Raw genomic sequence first — 23,320 nt, 5'->3', positions numbered from 1 at the left:
AGGGTCCATACCTGGGAGCTGTTCTGGGTCTAGTTCCTCTATAGGTAGCTGTGCAGGTGATGTTGAAGGAGAACACGGGGGCGATGTTTGGAGTGCTTTCACAGTCAAAGGCCCCAGAGATGGTCTGGGAGATGTGGATAACTGGCAGGACGAAGATCTGGGTGGTGATCCAGACGGTCGTACCTGCTGTTGTGGTAACACACGTGGCAGCTCAGGTGGTGTAATGGGTAGTGATGAGTCAGATGTTAAGCTGGCTGATAATTGCACAGCTGGGGGTGGTACAGGTGTTACAGGTGACAAGTCTTCTGGAGAATGTGAAGGTGATAAGGCCAGTGGTGATGCAAGTGACTGCTCAAATGAAGATTCAGGTGTTGAAACTGGTGACTCCACATGCCACCCACAAGTGGATTCAGGTGTCTGCACAGGTGGGGACATGGGTGGGCTATTGCTACCCTTCCCATCCTCTTTGGGAGCCCACTGTGCACGAAGTTGCATGGATTCTTCCAGATGGGCTTGCTCTGTTTGGAGGCGTGGCTGGCTGGGTTCAGGGCCCTCACTGCCAAGGGCGAGTTCTATCTGGCAGTATACTTCTACCCGGGGGAAAATCACTCTCCTGGGGGGAGAATTAAGGTAAACAGCATCTAGGAAAAACAACAGCATGAGGCCACAAATAGTTTTACTAACCCCTGGCATCAGCAAGGCGTTTGCAAAAAATGCATTTTCAGATTATTTTCATAAGCGGGATTAGTGGTTTTCAACTTGAATTTAAACTCGAGTATACTTGAATTTATATTGAGTATCTGCGTATTAACTCACCTATTTAATGGATACTTACTGAGTTTCTGCACATACAAGCATTGTAGAAGCCACTGGGAGGTGAAGGGAGCAAAAGCAAACATGATGGTTCCTGACCTCTTGGAGCTTACAGTCTAGTGTAAGGGAGGTAGGTAATTTTTCTAAAGCCATCCCAAAAATAAAGTTTATTGAAGATCTGGGGGGAAATAGCCTAAAGAATTAAATAGACACTTCATCAAAGAAGATATATGGATGGAAAATGAGCAAATGAAAAAATGCTCAACATCATTAGTCATAAGGGAAACACAAATGAAAACTATAATAAGATTCCACCTCACACCCATTTAGAAAGGCTAAAATTAAAAGGTCTTATTATACCAAGTTTTGCCGAGAATGTGGAACACCTGGATCTCTTATCTAGTTGCTGGTGGGAATGTAAAATGGTACAACCACTTTGGAAAACAATTTAGCAGTTTCTTAAAAAGTTTAACATATATCTACCCTATGACCCAGTCATTCTACTCTTGGTATTTACCCAAGAGAAGTGAAACCATATGTCCATAAAAAGACTTATACATGCATATTCATAGCACTTTTACTTATTATAGTCCCAAACAACCCAAATGTCCATCAACAGGTAACTGGATACATGAACTATGGTATGTCCATACAACGGAATGCCACTCAGCAGTGAAAAGAAGTGAACTATGGGTATGCAATAAAGTAAATGAGTCTCAAAATAATTATGCTGAGTTAAAGAATCCAGGAAAAAAAGAGTTCATACTGTAGTGGAAAGATAATTTTTTTTTTTATATACTGTAAGATTCCATTAATATGAAAATGCAAACTAATGGACAGTTTATGGAAAGCAGAACAGGGATTGCTTGGGCATGGGGTGGAGGTGGTGGAAATAGGAGGGTAGAAGGGATCACAAAGGGGCATGAGGAAGATTTTTGGGGTGACGGATTGTTCACTATCTTGATTGTGGTCATGGTTTCATATATATGTCAAAATGTATCAAATTGTGAGAGGGAGGAAGGGAGGGAAGGAACGATGGAGGGAAGGAAGTGGGGGAGGAAAGGAAGGTCTGGCCTAGCATGCCTGGAGCTGGGTGATATTGTAGACCTGGCATTCCCTGAGCTCTGACACCCAAGTTCACAGGTCTGCATGGGGAATATGGATTTTCAAGCACACCAACAAGCAGCACCCTTCCCTTTGGCAAAAGGCTGCTGCCAGGGGAGGCCAAGGCAGAGAGGGTGGCTTGCTGGCATCAGGAATAATTAGGTGGATGTGGGTCCTTTAGAAGGAAGGAAAAAGAGGATGCCAGGACTCGAGTGAAGAGTTGAGAGTGACACCCTGAGGGTGTGGCTTCCTTCAGGAGCTGATGCCCATCCGGGGGCAGGCAGGCAGGGGCTGTGGGCTGGGGCGGATCCCTTCTCTGTTCTCAGAAGGCAGGTGGGGAATAAGAGGTGGCTCTGGGCACCAACCACAATTTCTCAAGATTCATCAGTAGCTCCTGCTCCCCCCTGGAGTCAGGAGAAAATTCCAGCCCTACCAAACCCAAGAGGATTTAGGTGGTGAAGGCAAAATCTGGACCAGAAAAGCCAAATTGGAAGAGAAAGCAAAAATAGCTGGTAGCCAAGAGATAGAAAGAGGCACGTGAACCAGAGACTACATCATCCTGAGACCAGAAGAACTAGATGGTGCCTGGCCGCAACCGATGACTGCCCTGACAGGGAGCTCAACAGAGAACCCCTGAGGGAGCAGGAGATCAGTGGGATGCAGCCCCCAAATTCTCATAAAAAAACCAGACTTAATGGTCTGACTGAGACTGGAAGGACCCCGGTGGTCATGGCCCCCAGACCTTCTGTTGGCCAAGGACAGGAACCATTCCCGAAGCCAACTCTTCAGACAGGGATTGGACTGGACAATGGATTGGAGAGGGATGCTGGTGAGGGGTGAGCTTCTTGGATCAGGTGGACACTTGAGACTATGTTGGCATCTCCTGCCTGGAGGGGAGATGAGAAGGTAGAGGGGGTTAGGAGCTGGCGAAATGGACACGAAAAGAGAGAGTGGAGGGAGAGAGTGGGCTGTCTCATTAGGGGGAGAGTAATCGGGAGTATGTAGCAAGGTGTATATAAGTTTGTGTGTGAGAAACTAACTTGATTTGTAAACTTTCACTTAAAGCACAATAAAAATTATTTTAAAAAATAGCTGGTAGCCAGCGCAAGACATTTTCTTCCTTAAAAGCTGTGTTTGTTCCTACTTGGAGTGGTTCCAGGGCTATGAGGAAAACCTTCATCCTTCATGTACCTCTCCACTTTTTTTGATGATGCCTGAAATACCACCATTAGAATTCCATCCTTCCTGAATGGGTTTAGGGCTACCATTCATATCTGTCAAAATGTCCATGCCCAGCTAAAGGCGGAAGGTTGGGGGGTGGGTGAGAGGGCACGGGGTTTCCAGAAAGTGGGAGGATTGGGCTCTTGAGAAACATTGAGACTAGAGATGTTGAACAACCTACTTTGTAGCTTTCCCTGAGTGGAAAAGGAGAATAGTTTCTAGGAAAGACAGGTGAGACAGGTGTGGAGGTAGCTAGGTAGCCAAGCTGTAACCAGAGGTGGAGAAGGGTCCCCCAGGGCAGGGAATCAGTATCTGCTCTGAGATCCAACTGCCAAATCAGGTGACCCTGATGTCTTAGACTAGGCTCTCTAGAGAAGTAAAACCAGTGAAGCATATGTATATATATACACACACATACATACATGCGTATATATGTATGCATGTATATGGAAACTCTGGTGGTGTAGTGGTTGAGTGCTATGGCTGCTAACCAAAAGGTAGGCTGTTTGAATCCACCAGGTGCTCCTTGGAAACTCTGTAGGGCAGTTCTACTGTGTCCTATAGGGTTGCTGTGAGTCGGAATTGACTCCATGGCAACGGGCCTATATGTATGTGTATATGTATATGTACATATATGGTGTGTGTATATACATATGGTGTGTACAATGTATATGGTGTGTGTATATATATGGTCTGTATATATACGGTGTATATATGTGTGTGTATATATACATGGTATGTTGACCGCAGTGGGTTTGGTTTTTGGTTATATATATGTGGTGTGTATATATATATATATGGTATATATGAGATATATATATATATATATATATATATATATATATATATGCTTATAGAGGCTGGCAAGTCCCAAGTTCATGAGTCAGGTGTCAGGTTGGAGGCTTCCCCTGACTCACATAGGTTCAAGGGGCTGAAGAACCCAAGATCGGCAGGTCAGACGGCAGGCTGGTGGCTCAAGTCTCAAGAACTGGAGGTCAGATGATGACAAGCTGGATGCAGGATCCAGGGTGAGCAAAAGCCAGCAAGCTTTGCCAGAATGTCCATATATATTGGATGCAGGCCATGCCCCAAGGAAAATTCCTTTATAATAGATTGGCTGATCACATCAGATCACATCATGAAGGTGATTATATTATATCACAAATTGGAGGATAACTATATCATTACATAACTGCCAAACTGCATCTTTACATAACTGCTAAACCACTGCGAATCATGGCCCAGCCAAGTTCTTAACCATCACAACCTTAACCATCACAGTCCACCCCTTGTCAACTTGGCACTTGTAAGCATCTCCTTAAACCATGCAAAATACCCAAATAAAGATAATTACAAAGTCACTCTTACACCTAATATGATACAACTAACATGCATACAACCAAAAACACATTAGCCCATTTAAATCTTATAATTCATATGTGAAGAAAACAAAAATATTTGATGAACACATACAAGGGAGGAATACTCATAACAATTACAGTCCTCATTTCTGCAACTGGTCATGTGGTCATGACTGGTATTTAGAACTACCTTCTTCCACCACCCATTCCATATTCCTTTTACTCTCAGCAAGTTGGTTGTGGTTCTTTGCTGGGCAGGGTGACCCAAACCTTCATTCCTGAAGGGTATGGGCCGTTAGTAGTCATGTTGAAATTGGGTTGCTGTAGTTTTGCACTGACTTTAAAAATAGGACATGGTAGTACTAAGAGATGTCCTAAGGGATTGCCTGTATTCCAAACATATTCTTCTTTACTTCCATTATGAAATATCAATCCTATTTCCTTTGGTAACCAGGACCAATCACACCAACCAATACAGTAACTGCCTTTTTTGCCTGTGATCCAGAGGCATGCAGAGCCCAAAGTGGCTGGGTGGCAGTCTTAACTTCTAGTTCAGTGGAACCAGTGTTGTATCTCCTAGTGGGAGCATTCCTCCCTTTGGAACTAAGACCTCTAGACCCACAAAGCATACGGTTATGGGGACAGTAAGCAAAAATTTTGTGAGTTGGTCACTAGGTGTAATAGTGAGTGGTGCTGCTCCCATTTCCACCCCTTGATTCCTGGACCCTTGAATCCTGGCAATGGAGAAACAGCACCATATATTGGACGCTGATTTAGAACACATACGGCCTCCTGGAGAGCACTGCCGCAGCTCTGCAAGGTATTGCCACCTAGCTGGCACTGTAATTGTGTCTTTACAAGGCCATTCTGTCGTTCTACCAAGCCAGCTGCTTCAGGATGATAGGGAACATGGTAAGACCAGTGAATTCCATGCCACGGGCCCATTGCCACACTTCATTTGCTGGGAAGTAAGTTCCTTGATTTGAGTGATGCTGTGTGGGATACCATGACGGTGGATAAGGCATTCTGAAAGTCCACAGATGGCAGTTTTGGCAGAAGCATTGCTTGCAGGGAAGGCAAATCCATATTCAGAGTAAGTGTCTATTCTAGTTAAAACAAAATGCTGCCATTTTCATGGTGGAAGTGGTCCAATGTAATCAACTTGCTACCAGGTTGCTGGCTGATCACCTTGAGGGATGGTGCCACACTGGGGACTCAGTGTTGGTCTCTGCTGCTGGTAGATTGGGCACTCAGGAGTGGCTGTAGCCAAGTCAGCCTTGGTGAGTGGAAGTCCATGTTGCTGAGCCCATGCATAATCTCCATTCCTGCCACCATGGCCACTTTGTTCATGGGCCCATTGAATAATGACGGGAGTGGCTGGTGAAAGAGGGTGACTGATTTCCACAGAACATTATCCACTTGATTGTTAAAACCCTCCTCTGCTGAGGTCACCCTTTGGTGAGCATTCACATGAGACACAAACATCTTCATTTCAATGGCCCATTCAGAGAGGTCTATCCACATACCTCTTCCCCATAAATCCTTGTCTCCAATTTTCCGATCATGTTCCTTCCAAGTCCCTGACCATTCAGCAAATCATTGGCTACAGCCCATGAATCAGTATACAATTGCATACCTGGCCATTACTCCTTCCAAGCAAAGTGAACAACCAGGTGTGCTGCTCTAAGTTCTGTCCATCGTGAGGATTTCCCTTCACCACTGTCCTTCAAGAAGGTCCCAGGAAGGGGCTGTAGTGCTGCTGCTGTCCACTTTTGAGTGGTGCCTGCACATTGTGCAGAACCATCTGTAAACCAGGCATGAGTTTTCCACTCTTCAGTGAACCGATCATAGGGAAATCCCCATGAGGCCATAGATGCAGACTGGGAGATGCAAGGTAATGTGAAAGTGGAAAGCATGGGTATTTGAGCCACTTTGTCATGCAACTTACTTGTGCCTTCAGGTCCTGCTTGGGCTCGATCTCGTACATACCACTTCCATTTAATGATGGAGTGGTTGCTATGAGTCGGAATCGACTTGACGGCAGTGGGTTTGGGTTGGGCTGCTGTGCATATCTGACTTTATGGCTCTGTGAATCAGACAACGCCCAGTTCATGATGGGCAGCTCAGACGGCATGGTGATTTGGTGGCCCATGGTTAAGTGTTCAGCTTCTATTAAGGCCCAACAACTGGCCAAAAACTGGTTCTCAAAAGGAGAGTAGTGCAGAGGACGGCAGGGCTTTGCTCCAAAATGCTAAGGGTCTGCACTGTGATTCACCAATAGGGGCCTGCCAAAGACTCCAAATAGCATCTCTATCTGTCACTGACAATTCAAGCACCATTGGATCAGATAGATCATAGGATCCAAGTGGCAGAGTGGCTTGCACAGCAACCTGAACCTGTTGCAGAGCCTTATCTTAGCAGCTTTTTGAGTCACTTGATAAATAGGTTAGAGTAGCACACCAGTTGAGGGATACATTGCTTCCAAAATCCACAGAGGCCCGTTAGGCATTGTGCCTCTTTTTTAGTGGTGGGAGGGGCCAGATACAATAACATATCCTCTACTCTAGAAGGAATATCGTGAAGTGCCCCATGCCACTGGACCCCTAGAAATCTCACCAAGGTGGAAGGTGCCAGAATTTTTGTTGGATTAGTTTCCCACCCTCTAGCACACAAATAAATGCCTTACCAATAAGTCTAGAGCCATTGATACTTCTTCTTTACTAGGTCCAATAAGCATAATGTCATCCATGTAATGGACCAATGTGATGCCTTGTGAAAGGGTAAGGCAATCAAGGCCTCTGCGGACTAAATTATGATATAGGGCTGCAGAGTTGATATACCCCAGAGGTAGGACAGTAAGGTTTATTGATGGCCTCGCCAGCTCTTCAGGCATTCTGGTGTTCCTTTGAAACTAGAATTGAGAAAAAGGCATTGGCCAGATCAGTAGATGCACACCACGTACCAGGAAATGTATTAATTTACTCAAGCAGTGAAACCACATCTCCAACAGCGACTGCAATTGGAATCACCATCTGGTTAAATTGACAATAATCCACTGTCATTCTTCAAGATCCACATGTGCTTTGCACAGGCCAAGTAGACAAGTTGAATGAGTATGTGGTGGGAATCATCACCCCTGCATTCCTCAAGTCCTAAATGGTGGCAGTAGTCTCTGCAATCCCTCCAGGAATATGGCACTGCCACTATTTTCCTATGTAGAGGCAGTTCTAATGGCTTCCACTTGGTTTTTCCTACCATAATAGCCCTTACTCCACTTGTCAGGGATCTAATATGGGTATTCTGCCAGTTGCTTGGTGTATCTATTCCAACCATGCATTCTGGAACTGGGGAAATCATTACAGGATGGGTTTGGGGACCCACAGTGAGATGAACCTGAGCTAAGACTCCATTAATACTCTGACCTCCAAATGCCCCCACTCTGACTGGTGGGTCACAATGGCTTTTTGGGTCTCCTGGAATCAGTGGCAGTTCACAGCCAGTATTTAGTAATCCTCAAAAAGTCTGATTATTTCCTTTTCCCCAACGAACAATCACTCTCATAAAAGGCCATAGATCGCTTTGGGGGAGGCTGAGAAAACATTAACAGCATAAATTTTTGGCAGTACACTGGGAACCTTCCTCAAGGGGACCCGGACCCCCCTTCATTCAAGTGCTTGTGGGTCTGTAAAGTGGCTCAAGTCTGGGAACTGATTGAGGGGCAATCTGATCCAGCAATCTGAGGTAGACTGCCCTTCACTTGGCCTAGAACTTTTCAGCCTGTACAGATCAAGTAAATATTTAGTAGGTTTTCCCACCTGTTTTACTCCTAGGGACACCATGACTAAGTAGCCAACATCATAAGTCCGTATGAGTCAGACTATTCTGATTACTGTTTTGATCCACTGTCCATTGTGGTAAAAATGCCCACTTTGTTGATTGAGTGCTGCCATTTGGTCCCTACCATTGTGGGGTCCAAACAGCTCCACTATAGTTAGGTGTCTTAATTCAGTTAGGGCCATTCCTACTGTCAAATCTGACTTACATAAAATAGCAATCATAGCAGTCTTCAAGGATGCTGGTTCTACCTTCACAAATTTGTTCTTAACCATGTAGTAAAATGTGTGTCCACTGGGCACTCTGTATTGGGTCTGTGGGTTTAATCTGATAAATCCACTCTAACATGCCAACTTCCCTAAGCTTTTGAATACCTTCTTCTACAGTATACATGGCAGGTCTGGTACTTCAACTTGATTTAGTGTAGGCCATCAAGTAATCCATGCTTCAGTGAACCAATCAAATAAACTATTAGATACTTTCCTAACCTCTGGAGCTGAAACACTGAATGAAGAATCTCTGCTTAGAGAGTCCTTATCAATAAACTCAGACTGATTCATCTTTATGTTCCTTGCACCATTATTCCACACCCTTGATAGCCATTCCCACACATATTCCCCAGGTTTCTGTTTGTACATATTAGAAAAGTCAAGCATTTCTTTTGGAGTGTAGCATACCTCCTCCTGGGTCACACTTTGTACTTCACCCTTTTGGGGCTCACTGGGACTTAAGACTAGTTATAGATCTAGGGAAAAAAATGGGTGTTGTGGGATGTTTTGAGAACATTCAGCGGTGTCTTGTAAGGCATCTGCCTCAGGCAATACTCCAGGAAATGACTCAGATGTCTCCCCAGATGATGACTTGGACAAAGGCTCTTCAGACACAGTTGGGTTAATCTCATTAGATGGGAATGGAGGGTTTAATGGTTTTACTGGAGAAGAAATCTTAGCAGACAAAGAGGGAGTAATCTCTTCAGATGGGAGTAAGAGGGCTGGTTCTGTTGGCAGGAGTAATTCAATGGAATTTAGGGGTTCAGTGTCCCCAGCTTCCTGATTATCTGTCCATATGTCCCTATCCCAAGTTTCAGGATCTCATTTCTTCCCGATCAATGTCCTCACTTTAACTTCAGAAACCATTTGAGGTTGGGAATTCATTGGCATTTTAATTCAGCCACTCTTACAGTAAGACTGTTGGTTTGATTTTTTGGCAATATCAGCTTGTTACTAAAAGAAATAAGGCTTTCTTTCAGGGCACACGTGGCAGCTTTGAGGTTATTTATAAAGTGCTTGAGCTGTGACTCTGAAGCCCTGAGCTCATCTTTTTCTTTTACCACTTTGTCTAGCAAACGTAGGACCAACCAACAAGCTTCTTTATACTTCTCATTCTGACTAATTCGTAGAAAAGTATCAAGCATGCGATTTCGCAGAGCCTTGCCTCTCACCAATACTTGATCTATAGGTGGTGATATTTTGTGTATTTCTATTGCCACCTCATGCCATGGATTAGCAGTGCCCTTTTTACTACTGGAAGCAGAGTCATCGACTTCTTCAAGACCAGCCAGACTTGAGAACCAATTTAGAAAAGTCATCTTACAATTTTGCTTCTCTAGAACCTCTTGGTACAAAATGTTTTAGGCTGAGTTCTCTAGAGAAGCAAAACCAGTGAAAGAAATGGCTCATGTGATTGTAGAGGCTGGCAAGTCCCAAGTCTGTGGGTCAGGCATCAGGCTGGAGGCTTCTCGTGACTTATGTAGCTACAGGGACTGAAGAATCCAAGTTCAGCAGGTCAGATGGCCGGCCGTTGTCTCAAGCCCCAGGAACCAGAGACCAGGTGATGATGAGCTAGATGCAGGATTCAGAGTGAGTAAAAGCCAGCAAGCTTTACCAGAAAGTCCATATATATTGGCTGTAGGCCACACCCCTGAGGAAACTCCCCTTACAACTGATTGGCTGATCACATCAGATCACATCATGGAGGTGATTACACTATATCACAAAATGGAAGATGACTACATCATTACATAACTGCCAAATTATATCATTACATGACTGCCAAACTACATCATCATATAACTGACAAACCACTGAGAATCATGCCCCAGACAAGCTGTCACACAACCTTAACCGTCACACCTCCCAAATCCCAACTCCCTAAGACACACTACCATTGAGGAAAAGGAATGGAGGGGGTACCGCAGATGGTAGCAGAAAAGACCCAAGGCCCTAGCCAGCCCCTCTTATTAACAAGGCTCTGTAGATGAAGCCCAACCCCAACCCCTATGATGCCCCCTTAGGTCATTGGTCTTTGGACACTAGGGCTCAGTTTTCTCAGCTGTCACCTGTGTAAATGTGGAGGATGGGGGGAGTTAACAGAGAAGAAGCAGGATTAGGAGGAGTCTGTCCTGCAGAGAGGTCAGGGGAGGGGGTCTGTCTCCACAGTCAGAGGGGGCAGGGTCTGGATGGACTGTGGCTCAGACATAACACTCTTATGTTCTCAATAACAACTACCATTTATTTGAGCATTGTCCTAATGGTTGTATGTGTCTTCACTTCTTTAATCCTCACAACAGCCTTCCGAGGTAGGTTCCACAATTAGCCCCCTTTTACAGATGAAGAAACTAAGGCCCCAGGAGATTAATCACTTGCTCAAGATCACACAGTTAACAGGTGTCGGGAACCAGGATGCAAATCCTTTTTACAGATTAGGAAACCTAGACTCAGAAAGAGGAAGAGATATTCCTGAGGTCACTCACCTTGGAGAGGTGGAGATCCCACCTCAGGGCTACTTTCCTTGAGAGCCCATGTCTGCTCCATCCTGCTCTCCCGCCCTCGCCCCATCTTGTTGGGAGAAAGGAACCAAGAGAAAGTAAAGAGACAGGAAAAAGGGAGCTTGGGAAAGCAGGAAGTGGTTTTAAAGAAAAACAAAGCGAGTATATCCTAGAAAAGAATGTTCGTTCAAACCTTTTATCTGATCTCCAAAGGATTTTTTAAAACCACTTGCACAAAAATTCACCACAACATTATTTATAAGAGCGAACATTTGGAAACTCAAAGAAATGATCAAGTAAGGTTTCCCATAAAACTGTGGTGGAATATTATACAAACAACAGTTACAAAGCTATGTGGCAACATGGAAAAAAGCTTATAACATTAGATAAACACCATTTGATTCAGTAATTTCTCTTTCTGGAAATATGTTCTAAGGAGTTCACCTTAAATAGGGGAAAGTCCCCCTCCCCCGCCCCATTTTAACAAAGATATTTGCCACAGCCTTCATGAAGTATTTAATATATTTCTCTGGAATTATTCCTTCGGCCTTGAAAATACACAGAGGGCATATAGGGGTGGGACCACACTTTCCAAACCAAACTCAGGGCAAAGAACCTTCTCTTTGATTTGTTGATTTATATGTCACTCGAAGTTTTAACCAAATATGAAGAAATCGCATTGGTTCTACACTAACGATATGGCTTTATGGAACATGAAACAGTAATTCTCCAGGGAGATAAGAGCTATATATTTCCCAAGTATATACTTTAAAAATTCATAAATATAGAGTTGATTCTCATTATTCACAGTAGTTATGTTCTATAAGGTCATGTGAACACTGAATTAGCTAATACTGAACCACTCCTCCTAGGGGAAACATAGGTTAAGTTTTTGGTTTTGGTTTTCTGGTAACATTTTCATCAACCAATCCATACATTACCTAGTTTTGTGTGTGTTTCTGCTTAAAGACACCTTATTTAATATTTAATGTTATTTAATACAGGTAGTCCCGAACTTACAATGTATTCGAGTTACGACAAACCGCATTTACGGCCATCTTTTTTTTTTTTTACATCTTATTGTTAGTAATAAGTACTACATACAACGTTGCAGCTCCTAATTTGCTGATGTTATCATTTTTAGATGTTCACTTGCAGATGCTCAGTGTTACGATTTACTGTTCAAAACACTGCTGTATAGCAGGTTATGGCCTGGTCTGCAATGAAGTCAGTGTTGGTGTTGGTGTTGGGAGCCCTAATGGATAGACACTTGGGCAATGATCAACTCTAACAACATACAACAATTGAACTGTGCATGTGCCCAACAGTCATTACAACCCCGACTTCATTGTTATGACGCTGACACCTACTTCATTGTAGACCAGGACTAGAGTGAACTTATTCAGCGTTTTGTACCATCCACAGCACCAGTTGTTAATTTCATTCTCGGAGTAAATTTTTATGATTTGTGTATTTTTTATGTATTACAACATATCTGTAAGTTTGTATGTAATGTTTCCTACCCCCAAAGAATAATACTGAAAACTAAATAAATAAATAAATAAGGTATTCGACTTATATCAGAAACGACTTATGACAGAACCGTCGGAAAGGAACCCCATTGTAAATCGGGTTCCTGTATCATTGGTTCATGAACATTGAACTCAGAGCCAACAGTACTATCACCCACGCCCGAATAAACCTTATCTAACACATGTGTTTTCTTTATAAGGCACATCACAGCTTTTTGCACTTAGGAGCACTAGAGAGCACTTCAGCACTATGCTTGGGGGCCACTTTAAACACTGAAACCACTGACAAAAAGCACAAAAATGTGAGAAATGTGGTGCTAAAATGACACTTGTTTATAGTCGGAGCTGAAACAAGAAGGCAGAGCAGCACCGTGTTTGACCTCAGTTGGGAACATCGGGTGCACATCTGGTGACTTGAATTTTTCACCACTCTGCACATGTCCATGAATGACTTCAGAAGTGCCTTGAGTATGGATTTTGGAGTAACAAATAAAGTTTGGTGAGTAGGCAACTGAAGGAGAAGCCCTTGTGGTGCAATGGTTAAGAGCTGGGTTGCTAACTGAAAGATCGGCAGTTCGAAGCTCCATGGAGAAAGATGAGGCAATGTGCTTCCATAAAGATTACAGCCTTGGAAACCCTATGGGGCAGTTCTAGCCCATCCTATAGGGTCGCTATGAGTCGGAATTGACTCGATGGCAATGGATTTGGTTTGGTTTTTAGGCAAACTGAAAATACAGAATCTGTGAAGAACGGGGATCAGCTGTATTTGTGCAAATGCCCTAGACGCTGTCCCATCAGTTAAACCCTCCCTTTTCCATGGAGACCCTAATTTCTGACACAGTGGCCTGTCTGGACAGTGCAGACTGTCAGGTCCCTGCATCCATTTCCAGTTCTCCTGGTGAAGGGCCCCTTGGGTTCAAAAATTTGGGGGGAACGTTCCTTTATTCAGCTCTTCCACTTCCTGCCTTTCCCCCACCTTCCAAGCCTCCCCTTCCCCCAGGGCCCCACATGATACTTACTCAGCCGCCTCAAGTATAAAACTGCGTCCTCATACCCTCGGTAATAGTAATTGTGCAGGACCTGGGGTTGGTGGTGGGGAGGGGACACCAGGAAAATAAGGCTGCAGCAGCAGAGAGAACCTCTGTCCCCTCACCCAGAGCAGCACCTTTCATTGCTAGTGAGCTTTATTCCATGGGCTTTTCAAAACTTACTCATCCAGTGTCCCATTCCTGACAATCTGGTAAGAACTGGGGAGCAATTCCTGATAATGTGTCCATGGGATGCTGTGCTCATGTTACCCTTCACAGCTGCTCATTGGCGCCCCCGGGCAGGACAAGTGCGATGTTTAGGGTAGAACCAGAGAAGGCACATTTGGGCCAAATGAAGAGCAGAGTTTAGAGTTCAGGGCTCAAATCTTAGTGCTGCCACTTACTGGCCTTGTAGCTGTAACCTCCCACAGACTTAATGCTTTCATCTGTAAAATGGGATAATAATAGTATCTATCAGAGGATGCTGAAGGATTACATGAGCTATTGCTCATTGGAGCCCTGGTGGTGAAGTGGTAAAGAGCTTGCCTGCTAACCAAAAGGTCAGCAGTTCAAATCCACCAGCCACTCCTTGGAAACCCTATGAGGCAATTCTACTCTGTCCTATAGGGTCGCTATGAGTCAGAACTGACTCGAAAGCACCTAACAACAACAACGTTGCCCAGTAAGCCTTTTCTGTAAAGGGCCGGATAGTAAATATTTCAGGCTTTGCAGGCCACATATAGTCTCTGTGACACACATGTTCTTCTTCTTCTTTTTTAACAACCCTTTAAAAATGGAAAATCCATTCTGAGCTGACCCTTGCTTTGTGCATTTCCTGATAGAGCAGGAGCACTCAGTTTACGTTCCCATCAGGGGTTCTGGCAACAACACTTTTTATGGAGGAGAAAAGTGAGGCTGGGCAGCTTAGGGGACTTGCTCAAAGTCTCATAGCCAGTTAGCAGCAAAGTCAGGATGAAGCCCAGGAGGAGGCTTAAGCGATCACTTGAGGGGAACTTAAGCGGGTTTCACTAGCTCCCCCATCCCATCCCTAGGCCCTGCCTGCCCCAACCCTGCCCAGGCTGGCTGGCCATCCCTGCCTCTTACCTGCAGGTCCGGGGGGAACAGTGCATAGCTCATTCTGGTGATGTTCTCCAGGGAGAACTGGAAGGAGAAGTTGAACATACGGAAGTCGGTGAAGATGGCGGGGCAGTCCCGGGGACAGATGTCCTGCTGCCCGCTGAAGGTGGAAATGGTGATGGAGTCTGTCCAGAAGGAACAGGGCTGCATGCTGGTGAAGCCCCCATCGATGTACCTCTGTGGGTGGGGTGGGCAGAGGAAGAAATGCTCATCTGGGGTCAGGGGTCCTCACAGCACTCAGCCAGTTCATCAAGGAAATGGGTCCATGGGAGGCTTTGGGACAGGCCTTGACACCAAGGTCTGGTGTGGGTGAGTGGTGTGCCCAAGGTCAACCGGTGAGTCCACAGTGGCTTCTGAATTCCCAGCCCAGTGCTCCATCCCTGCACCATCTCCCCTAGGTTATGTTAATGGTGCTGAGATTGGAGCCTCCAGGCCTCTGTCAGGCGGGGGGAGGGAACACCCACACCCTGGTTAAAGGCTACCCTGTCCAGCCACTCAGCTGTTGAGGGTAGGGCTGGGGAATGGAGCGCCTCCCCATGGCCTTGTGAGAAGGTGTACACAGGGTGGGTCTGAGCAGGCTCTGAAATACCCACCTCCCCAGACTGCCACAGGTCCAACCTGCCTTATTCCTTTGAGACCAGGCACCCTTGACACTCTTCAAAGCACCCCTGACCACAGCCTTGCCATCACCAGCTGTGTGTCCTCCTTCCTGCCCTTCCCCCTCAAGGCTTCTGTCTCCTCTCCTATGAATGAAAGTTAACAAATATCGAGGCTCTAACCCTCTGGGGTGCCTGAGAATCACAGGGCTGGCATGTGACATAGGCCCCATCTACCAGCTAAATCCTAATCTCTGGACTTCATTTTCTTTCTATATAAAATGAGGATGGAAAGGGATATATTAGATCCTCCCTAGTCCAAGTGTGGTCCATGGACCAGCAGCACTGGCATCCCTGAAGCTGGTTAGAGATGCATATTCTCAGGCCCCACCACAGACCTACTGGATCAGAATCTGCATATATATATATTTTTTTATAAGATCCCCAAGTGATTCGTGTGCGTGTTAAAATTTGTGATGTACGGACCTAACTGCCCTCAAAGGTACCTTCTGACTCATCATTCAGTGCTCTGGTTCTGATCTTCCAGGATCTTTATTCTATGCTCTCTGTTAAAGCCTGGCAAGCCTGTGGACCCTTGGCCTCCCAAGCTCAGTAAATCCTTCGTGGAGAATTTAATTCCAGGCCGGTACATAAAGGTGCAGATGTGGGGAATCAAATAAAGAACGGGAAGTGAAAGAGTTTTGGCAACTAGACAAAGATGAGGTGTCTGTGTGCCGTGAGGACCAACAGAGGCAGAGACCTTGGAGAGTAGAAACACTCAGCCTCGGTTAGGAGAAATGGGGTATACTTGGAACAGAGAATGAAAGGCAGCCTGGAAAAATGAGAGCAGTTGACTTGTTAGGGGGCAAATTCTAGGTGGTTTTTATTACGTTTAAATTTTAAATGATTATTGTTGAAAAAAAAATTGAAGAACTAATTAAATTCTTATCTCTGCATCTCCTGTTCTCTATAAATAAAATGAGAGGGAGAGTAGGTTAGACTCTCCTTACTCAAAGTTATCCACAATAATTTTTGGTAACCAAGTGAGGGATGGTTGTTATTTGGGGAGGTGGGGGGCAGGAAGGAAGACAGAGGAACTGGCTTTGGAACCTGGAGAGGCCCCCCTGCTCTGCCCACTTCCATGTCTGTATGTGAGTGGCCTGAAGCGATTGGCAAGAGAAAAATTCAGGAAATTCTATCAAACCTTTTGGAGATACAGAGATTCTACCAGCCCCAGACACTATTTAGAAGCAGCTGAGAGGGAGGGAAACTGTAGCTCATTTTTTCCAGAAAATGTTGGGGAGACGTGGACTTGGGAACACAGAGGTGAGGGCTGGGGATCTGGGACTATTTCAGAGGGGTGACTGGGGGGCACAGCCCAGAGCCATGACTCCTGAGGGGCCACTGCCACTCCGCTCACCACGTCTTCCTGCTCTGGCCATCCTCAGGGACCTGCCCTGGCATCTTAAATCACCACTGTCAATCTGGGTTCCCACAAGGACATTCCTTCAGCCGAGAGCAAATTCCACACAAAGAAGAAAACCAGAAATCAAAGAAGGGGGGGTCTGCCTGAGACCAGAGTCAGCAGGTTGGTGGGTCCAGAGAGAAGCTCAGCCCAGCCTGGGGAGTTCATCTTGTTGTCAGCTTCCGTCGGGTCAGCTCCCCCACTCCTGGGGACTCCACACACAACAGAACAAAACGCTGCCAGGTCCTGTACCATTCCCGTGAAGGGTTGTGGGTCAGACCGTTGTGATCCAGAGGGTTTTCATTGGCTGACTTTCGGAAGCAGGTCACTAGGCCTTCTTTCCTAGGCTGTTTCAGTCTGGAAGCTCTGTTGCAACCTGTTCAGCACCACGGCAACACACAAGCCTCCACTGACTGATGGGCAGTAGCTGTACATGAGGTGCGTTGGCCTGGGAAACAAACCCGGGTCTCCCATATAGAAGTTGGAAATTCTACCACTGAACCACCAAAAATCCCCAGAGATCTGTGTACGATGGGAGTACTAAGTGGAAAAACACAAGAAACTTTCCAACTCTTGGTCCTCCCACTGCATTCTGAGACCACCCCATTGCTGTCCTAGATGTGGGCCATAAGGGTCTCCTGGATCCCTGCTCTCTCCCTCGCCATGCTGGAGTACTCACCTCACCGCGGTAGGTCGGGGGGATGAGGCCACAGTATATGGGTACGAAGCAGCTGCAATACAGGGCCTGTGGGGACAGTACAAGGGGCTGAGATGCCAGGGGACCTACGGGCTGTGCCTGGTCTTCCTTAAACCCAAGGTGAAACACCTCCCTGGGAAGCAGAACCTCCAGTTTAGTTCCTTGCCTTGTGTCCTCGATAATCTACTTGGTCAGTCTGGGCCTGATGTCCCAACTTTAAAGGGAGAAGGTGGCTTTAATGACACCCAGGGTCCCTTTTGGCACCTAAATTCAATGAATCCAGTGGAATTCAACAACCACTACTGTGCCTGTCCGGGCCAGGCCTTGGAATCAAAGGAAGGTAAGACCCCCACCCTTGGGAATGTCCAAAAAGAGATAGAAAGCAAGAAGGTGACAGCACAAGGGGCTGACAGGTGCTGCGATAGGTCCGTAGAGTGCTGCCCAGACTCCCTCATCAGGCTGTTGCCAACCCCCAGCTGCTGGAACATGCCACTCCAGTTTCCTGGCTGACAGCTCCCAGCTGTGTCCCTCCCTCAGAAATCCCACAGCTGATGGAAACTGCCTCACCCAAGTCACCTACTCCCAGGGCGCAGCCTGACAACCAGCTGGCTGTGGCATGTCCCAGCAGCTGGGGGATGGCCCGGCCTTGTCTCAATTTGGCAACACCTCTGAAAAGCCAAGGGAGCCCTGGTGGCACAGTGGTTAGGGCCTCAGCTGTTAACTGAAAGGTCTGTGGTTCAAACCCACCAACTGCTCCTCAGGAGGAAGATGTGGTAACCTGCTTCCATAAGGGTTTATAGTCTTGGAAAGCCTATGGGGCAGTTCTACTCTCTATGAGTGTGAGTTTCTGTTATGAGTTATTATTAGTGAAGATTACACATTAATGAGTTAATGCCCTTAAAGAGTTTGGAACAGTGCACTGCTAGGGTTAGAGCCGTTTTTCTAAGTGATACCCTTTCAGTGGTAATTCAATCCTTTTATCAAAGGCTTTGGAAACCCTGGTGTTGTAGTGGTTGAGAGCTATGGCTACAAACCAGGAGTTTGAATCCACCGGGTGCTCCTTGGAAACTCTCTGGGGCAGTCCTACTCTGTCCTATAGCGTCGCTATGAGTCGGAATCAACTTGACAGCAGTGGGTTTGGTTTGGTTTTTGGTTTTCCAGGACACTTATTCTGCCTCCCCAGCACAGATCCTGCCTCCCCAGGACCAGACTCTGCCTTCCCAAGTCCAGGCCCCTATTCCCCAGGCAGGGGCCTCCAACCATGCCCTCCCACCCCCTATGTCCCCAGACTCAGCCCATCAACTTTCCCTTCCCAGACCCAGTCTCCCAGGCCCTGATGCCACCTCCCAGGCCCTGACGCCACCTCCCAGGCCCTGACCCTGCCTCCCAGGCCCTGACCCAACCTCCCAGGCCCTGACCCTGCCTCCCAGGCCCCTTGCCTCTATGAGCTCTTCCTTAGACGTATACTCTGAAACCACAACGCTCTCTCCATCCGTGAACCGGGTGAGGCCCACGTGCAGCTTCCCCGTGGTGAACTTGTAAGAGTCCTCAGGCAGAACCTGGTACAGAAACTGCCTCATCATCGGCACCATCTTGCAGGATGGGGACAAGGGCCCCAAGAAGGATTTCCTCACCTCGGCCACAGCCACATTGAGGACTCTGAGGTACTCATCTGCAGAGAAATCAGAGAGAAGGGCCGTGACCATCCTCACACAGTGGACAATGGCCAAGAAAGGGCTACAGTAATTTTGCCGTGTCCTCCTGCATCCAACATGGGAATAGCTAGAATTCTAAAGCCAGGAAGGTCTCAGGAGTTGACCTGCCATTTTGCACAAGAGGACACCAAGGCACAGAAGAATTAAGTCACTTGCCCCCAAAAGCCCACAACTGGTCGAAGGTAGAACTATACCCAGGTGTCCGGACTCCCTGTCCAGGAGTTGCTACATGACAGCTTTTCATATGAGGCCTAAAGAAATGCTTTCCCACCCTGGAAAAGCTTACTTCAACTTCCCGTCATGATACCTGAAATGCCACCACCACAGCTATATTCTTTTGGGGTCCCTTGGTCTATATGGGGCTCCCATCAGAACACTGATATGGTTGAAAGCCTTCACCAAGTGACTCCCAAGGACACTTGCTTAGTGTCCACCTAGTTAGTGGGCATGAAGGCCGTGCTGGCCTTGAGGCAGGTGAACTGTAAGGAGGAGGTGAACTCTGCCTTGAAAGCATTGCACCATCTCCTCTTTATGGCCCCGTGGTATAGGCCTGAGATGGAGGCAGTGGTGGCTCAGTGGTAGAATGCTTCCCTTCCGTGTGGAAGACCCAGGTTTGATTCCCCCCAATGCCTCTCATGCACAGCCACCACCCGTCTGTCAGTGGAGGCTTGTGTATTGCTATTATGCTGAACAGATTCAGCAGAGCTTCCAGAATAAGGAAGACTAGGAAGAAAGGCCTGGTTGTCTACTTAAAACCAGCCAGTGAAAACCGTATGGTTCACAACAGTCTGATCCCCTTGTTTATGGGGTCACCATAAGTTGGGGTCTGACTCGATGGCAGCTAAAAACCTCATAAGCCTGAGAGAGGGAGAAGGCCCTGTTTTCACCAAAGGGTTTGTGAGATGCTGATGGCCTCCCCGGCGGGGGGGGGGTGACAAAACTTTCCCCCACTTCAGAGAGGACTGGGGGCAGGGCAGGGCAAGCACTCAGAAGCGCCGGGTGGGGCCTGGAGGGCAGACGTGCTGTTCAGGGCGTGGCGGAGGAGGGTGTGAACCCCAGCCCCCAACTCCCAGAATGCCACCAGAGAAGTCTGGGTTCTAAACTCAGTAAGTGCTATCTTGCTTAATCCTCACAACAATATTATGAGGTAGCTATTTCCATCCTGGAGCCCTGGTGGCGCAGTGGTTAAGAGCTTGGCTGCTAACCAAAAGGTGGACAGTTGGAATCTACCAGCTGCTCCTTGGAAACCCAATGGGGCAGTTCTACTTTGTTCTATCGGGTCACTATGAGTCAGAATCGACTTGATGGCAACGTTTTTCTTCCCCCCCATCCTCATTTTACTGATATGGAAACTGAGGCTGGGAGAGGTGAAGTAACTAGCTCAGAGCCAACTAGTTAGTAAATGAACAAAGAGGGATTTTAAGCTAGAGTGCAACCTTGGAATCCATGCTCCTTCCGCTACACTAAGTCCAAACTTGCAGAGCCAGGCACAGGTTCATCTGGAAGCCTCTTGGGCCTGACGCTTACCCACCTCCAAGCCTATACTTGCTTCTTGCTGACCACTGCTAATTTCTATCCTGTGCAAACCCTCTGGGAAAATCAGGATTGGAACTAGCTCTGGAAAAGATTGCAATTAAAAAAAAAAAAAAATTTTCTTTGTAAAACATCCTGTACAGAAGAACTTTCTTACATCTAGTGCCATATAGCAATGGCTGCTTGGGAAGTTGTGCCACCATGAACTCTGCCCCTGGAGGTAACCAAGTAAAGGCTGGACAAGTATCTCTGCCAGAGAACTTCTCAAAGGGATGCCTGCATGGGCAGTAAGGGCTAAGATTTGTTCCAACTTTGAGATTCTCACAGGTGCCTTACAATATGTCTGTGAAGTAATCAGGAAGGATGCTACTCTCCTATTTATAACTAGAGCAGTTGAGGCACAGAGAGGTTAAGTGACTTGCCTGAAGTCACACAGCAATTTTGGGAGATACCAAAGCTAAAGATACCTTCTACTGCTCTAGTGTTTTACAGCTCACAGATTATTCCACACCAGTCCTGGAGGCAGACAGGATAAGGAGCTTCAGCACCATTTTACAGATGCGGAGACCACAGCAGGGATAAGTTGTGTCTTGCCCGAGTTTGGACAGCCAGGAAGTGTTTTTTTTACTCCAAACCTCACTTTCTTTCCCCAGCTATTGGGCTGATCCCAGGGCTGAGGCCCAAGAGCATAAGGCTGAGCCTGGGTTGCCATGGTGACGGCCTTTTCTCAGCAATGTTCAGAATCACACCCGTGTATGTGTAATAGTGACCAACTGGAGCAATGGGAGCATTTCGCTGTCACTCCCTTCCAGGGGAGGGTGCTCCTGGGAAGCAGGATGGCCCTGCAGTTTTACCGAGGTTAGCTTTTCCATGTGCTAACAGGTACCAACAGTGTTTTCCCTCAAATGAGGGCAGTGGCCAACCCCCCGCAGGTTATGAAGACACTGGGTATTTGGATACCAAAGCCTTAGATCGTTGAGGTCTTGCCTGAGAGACCAGTTGGAATGGGGAGTCAAATCAGAGTGGGGAATCACTGTCTTTGGAATTCTTGATGAGTGGCTTGAACTGGCCTCCCAAGGGTCGGTGACCTTTCCCATAATGCTTCAGAGCCAGGAGCACCTGGTCCTCTCTCGCCCATACTCTCGCCCATACAGTCCTCCTGCACTCCTAGCAGGGACACTGGCTGCAACGGATAGAAGGAAACTTGTTTTCACAGCGCAATTAATACATGTTCATTGTGGACAAAGTAATTTTTAAAAAATGTAGACAAGCAAAAAGAAAAAGATTAAAATGTGGAATTCCTCCACCTAGAGATTAATATTTGGTCTTTGTCCTCCTAGGCTATATATTTTATTCTTATACGGGGTCACACTGTTGTTAGGTGCTGTCGAGTCAGTTCTGACTCATAGCGACCCTATGCACAACAGAACGAACCACTGCCCGGTCCTGCGCCATCCTTACAATCGTTGCTATGCTTGAGCCCATTGTTGCAGCCACTGTGCCAATCCACCTCGTTGAGGGTCTTCCTCTTTTCCGCTGACCCTGTGCTCTTCCACGCATGATGTCCTTCTCCAGGGACTGATCCCCCCGACAACATGTCCAAAGTATGTAAGACGCAGTCTCGCCATCCTTGCCTCTGAGGAGCATTCTGGCCGCACTTCTTCCAAGACAGATCTGTTCCTTCTTTCGGCAGTCCATGGTATATTCAATATTCTTTGCCAACACCACAATTCAAAGGCGTCAACTCTTCTTTGGTCTTCCTGATTCATTGTCCAGCTTTCACATGCATATGATGTGATTGAAAATACCATGGCTTGGGTCAGGCGCACCTTAGTCTCCAGGGTGACATCTTTGCTTTTCAACACTTTGAAGAGGTCCTTTGCAGCAGATTTACCCAATGCAGTGCGTCTTTTGATTTCTTGACTGCTGCTTCCATGGCTGTTGATTGTGGATGCAAGTAAAATGAAATCCTTGACAACTTCAATCTTTTCTCCATTTATCATGATTTTGCTCATTGGTCCAGTTGTCAGGATTTTTGTTTTCTTTATGTTGAGGTGTAATCCATACTGAAGTCTGTGGTCCTTGATCTCATTAGTAAGTGCTTCAAGTCCTCTTCACTTTCAGCAAGCAAGGTTGTGTCATCTGCATAACACAGGTTGTTAATGAGTCTTCCTCCAATCCTGATGCCCCGTTCTTCTTCATATAGTCCAGCTTCTTGTATTATTTGCTCAGCATACAGATTGAATAGGTATGGTGAAAGAATACAACCCTGACGCACACCTTTCCTGACTTTAAACCAATCAGTATCCCCTTGTTCCGTCCGAACAACTGCCTCTTGATCTATGTACAGGTTCCTCATGAGCACAATTAAGTGTTCTGGAATTCCCATTCTTCACAATGTTATCCATAGTTTGTTATGATCCACACACTCGAATGCCTTTGCATAGTCAATAAAACACAGGTAAACATCCTTCTGGTATTCTCTGCTTTCGGCCAGGATCCATCTGACATCAGCAA

At 46.4% G+C, this 23,320-nt stretch overlaps 1 protein-coding gene across 2 annotated transcripts in view; it reads right to left on the bottom strand.

Moving 5' to 3' along the window:
• Positions 1-23,320, bottom strand: part of PNPLA1 (patatin like phospholipase domain containing 1) — a 57,950-nt gene that overhangs the window by 5,290 nt on the left and 29,340 nt on the right. Inside the window, exons 2-6 of one of the 2 annotated variants that reach the window (XM_003403944.2) lie at positions 18,995-19,227; positions 17,538-17,603; positions 14,765-14,974; positions 13,652-13,712; positions 14-641 (exon numbers count right to left, since the gene is read on the bottom strand). In XM_003403944.2, coding sequence (XP_003403992.1) covers positions 14-641; positions 13,652-13,712; positions 14,765-14,974; positions 17,538-17,603; positions 18,995-19,227 — 1,198 coding nt within the window. Of the gene's footprint in view, positions 1-13; positions 642-13,651; positions 13,713-14,764; positions 15,005-17,537; positions 17,604-18,994; positions 19,435-23,320 lie in introns of those variants that run through there. The other variant, XM_003403945.3, reaches the window with a different exon arrangement.

Source organism: Loxodonta africana, chromosome 1 (assembly GCF_030014295.1).
Source record: "Loxodonta africana isolate mLoxAfr1 chromosome 1, mLoxAfr1.hap2, whole genome shotgun sequence".
Classification (NCBI taxonomy): domain Eukaryota; kingdom Metazoa; phylum Chordata; class Mammalia; order Proboscidea; family Elephantidae; genus Loxodonta; species Loxodonta africana.
This window is presented reverse-complemented; position numbering and strand designations above follow the sequence as displayed.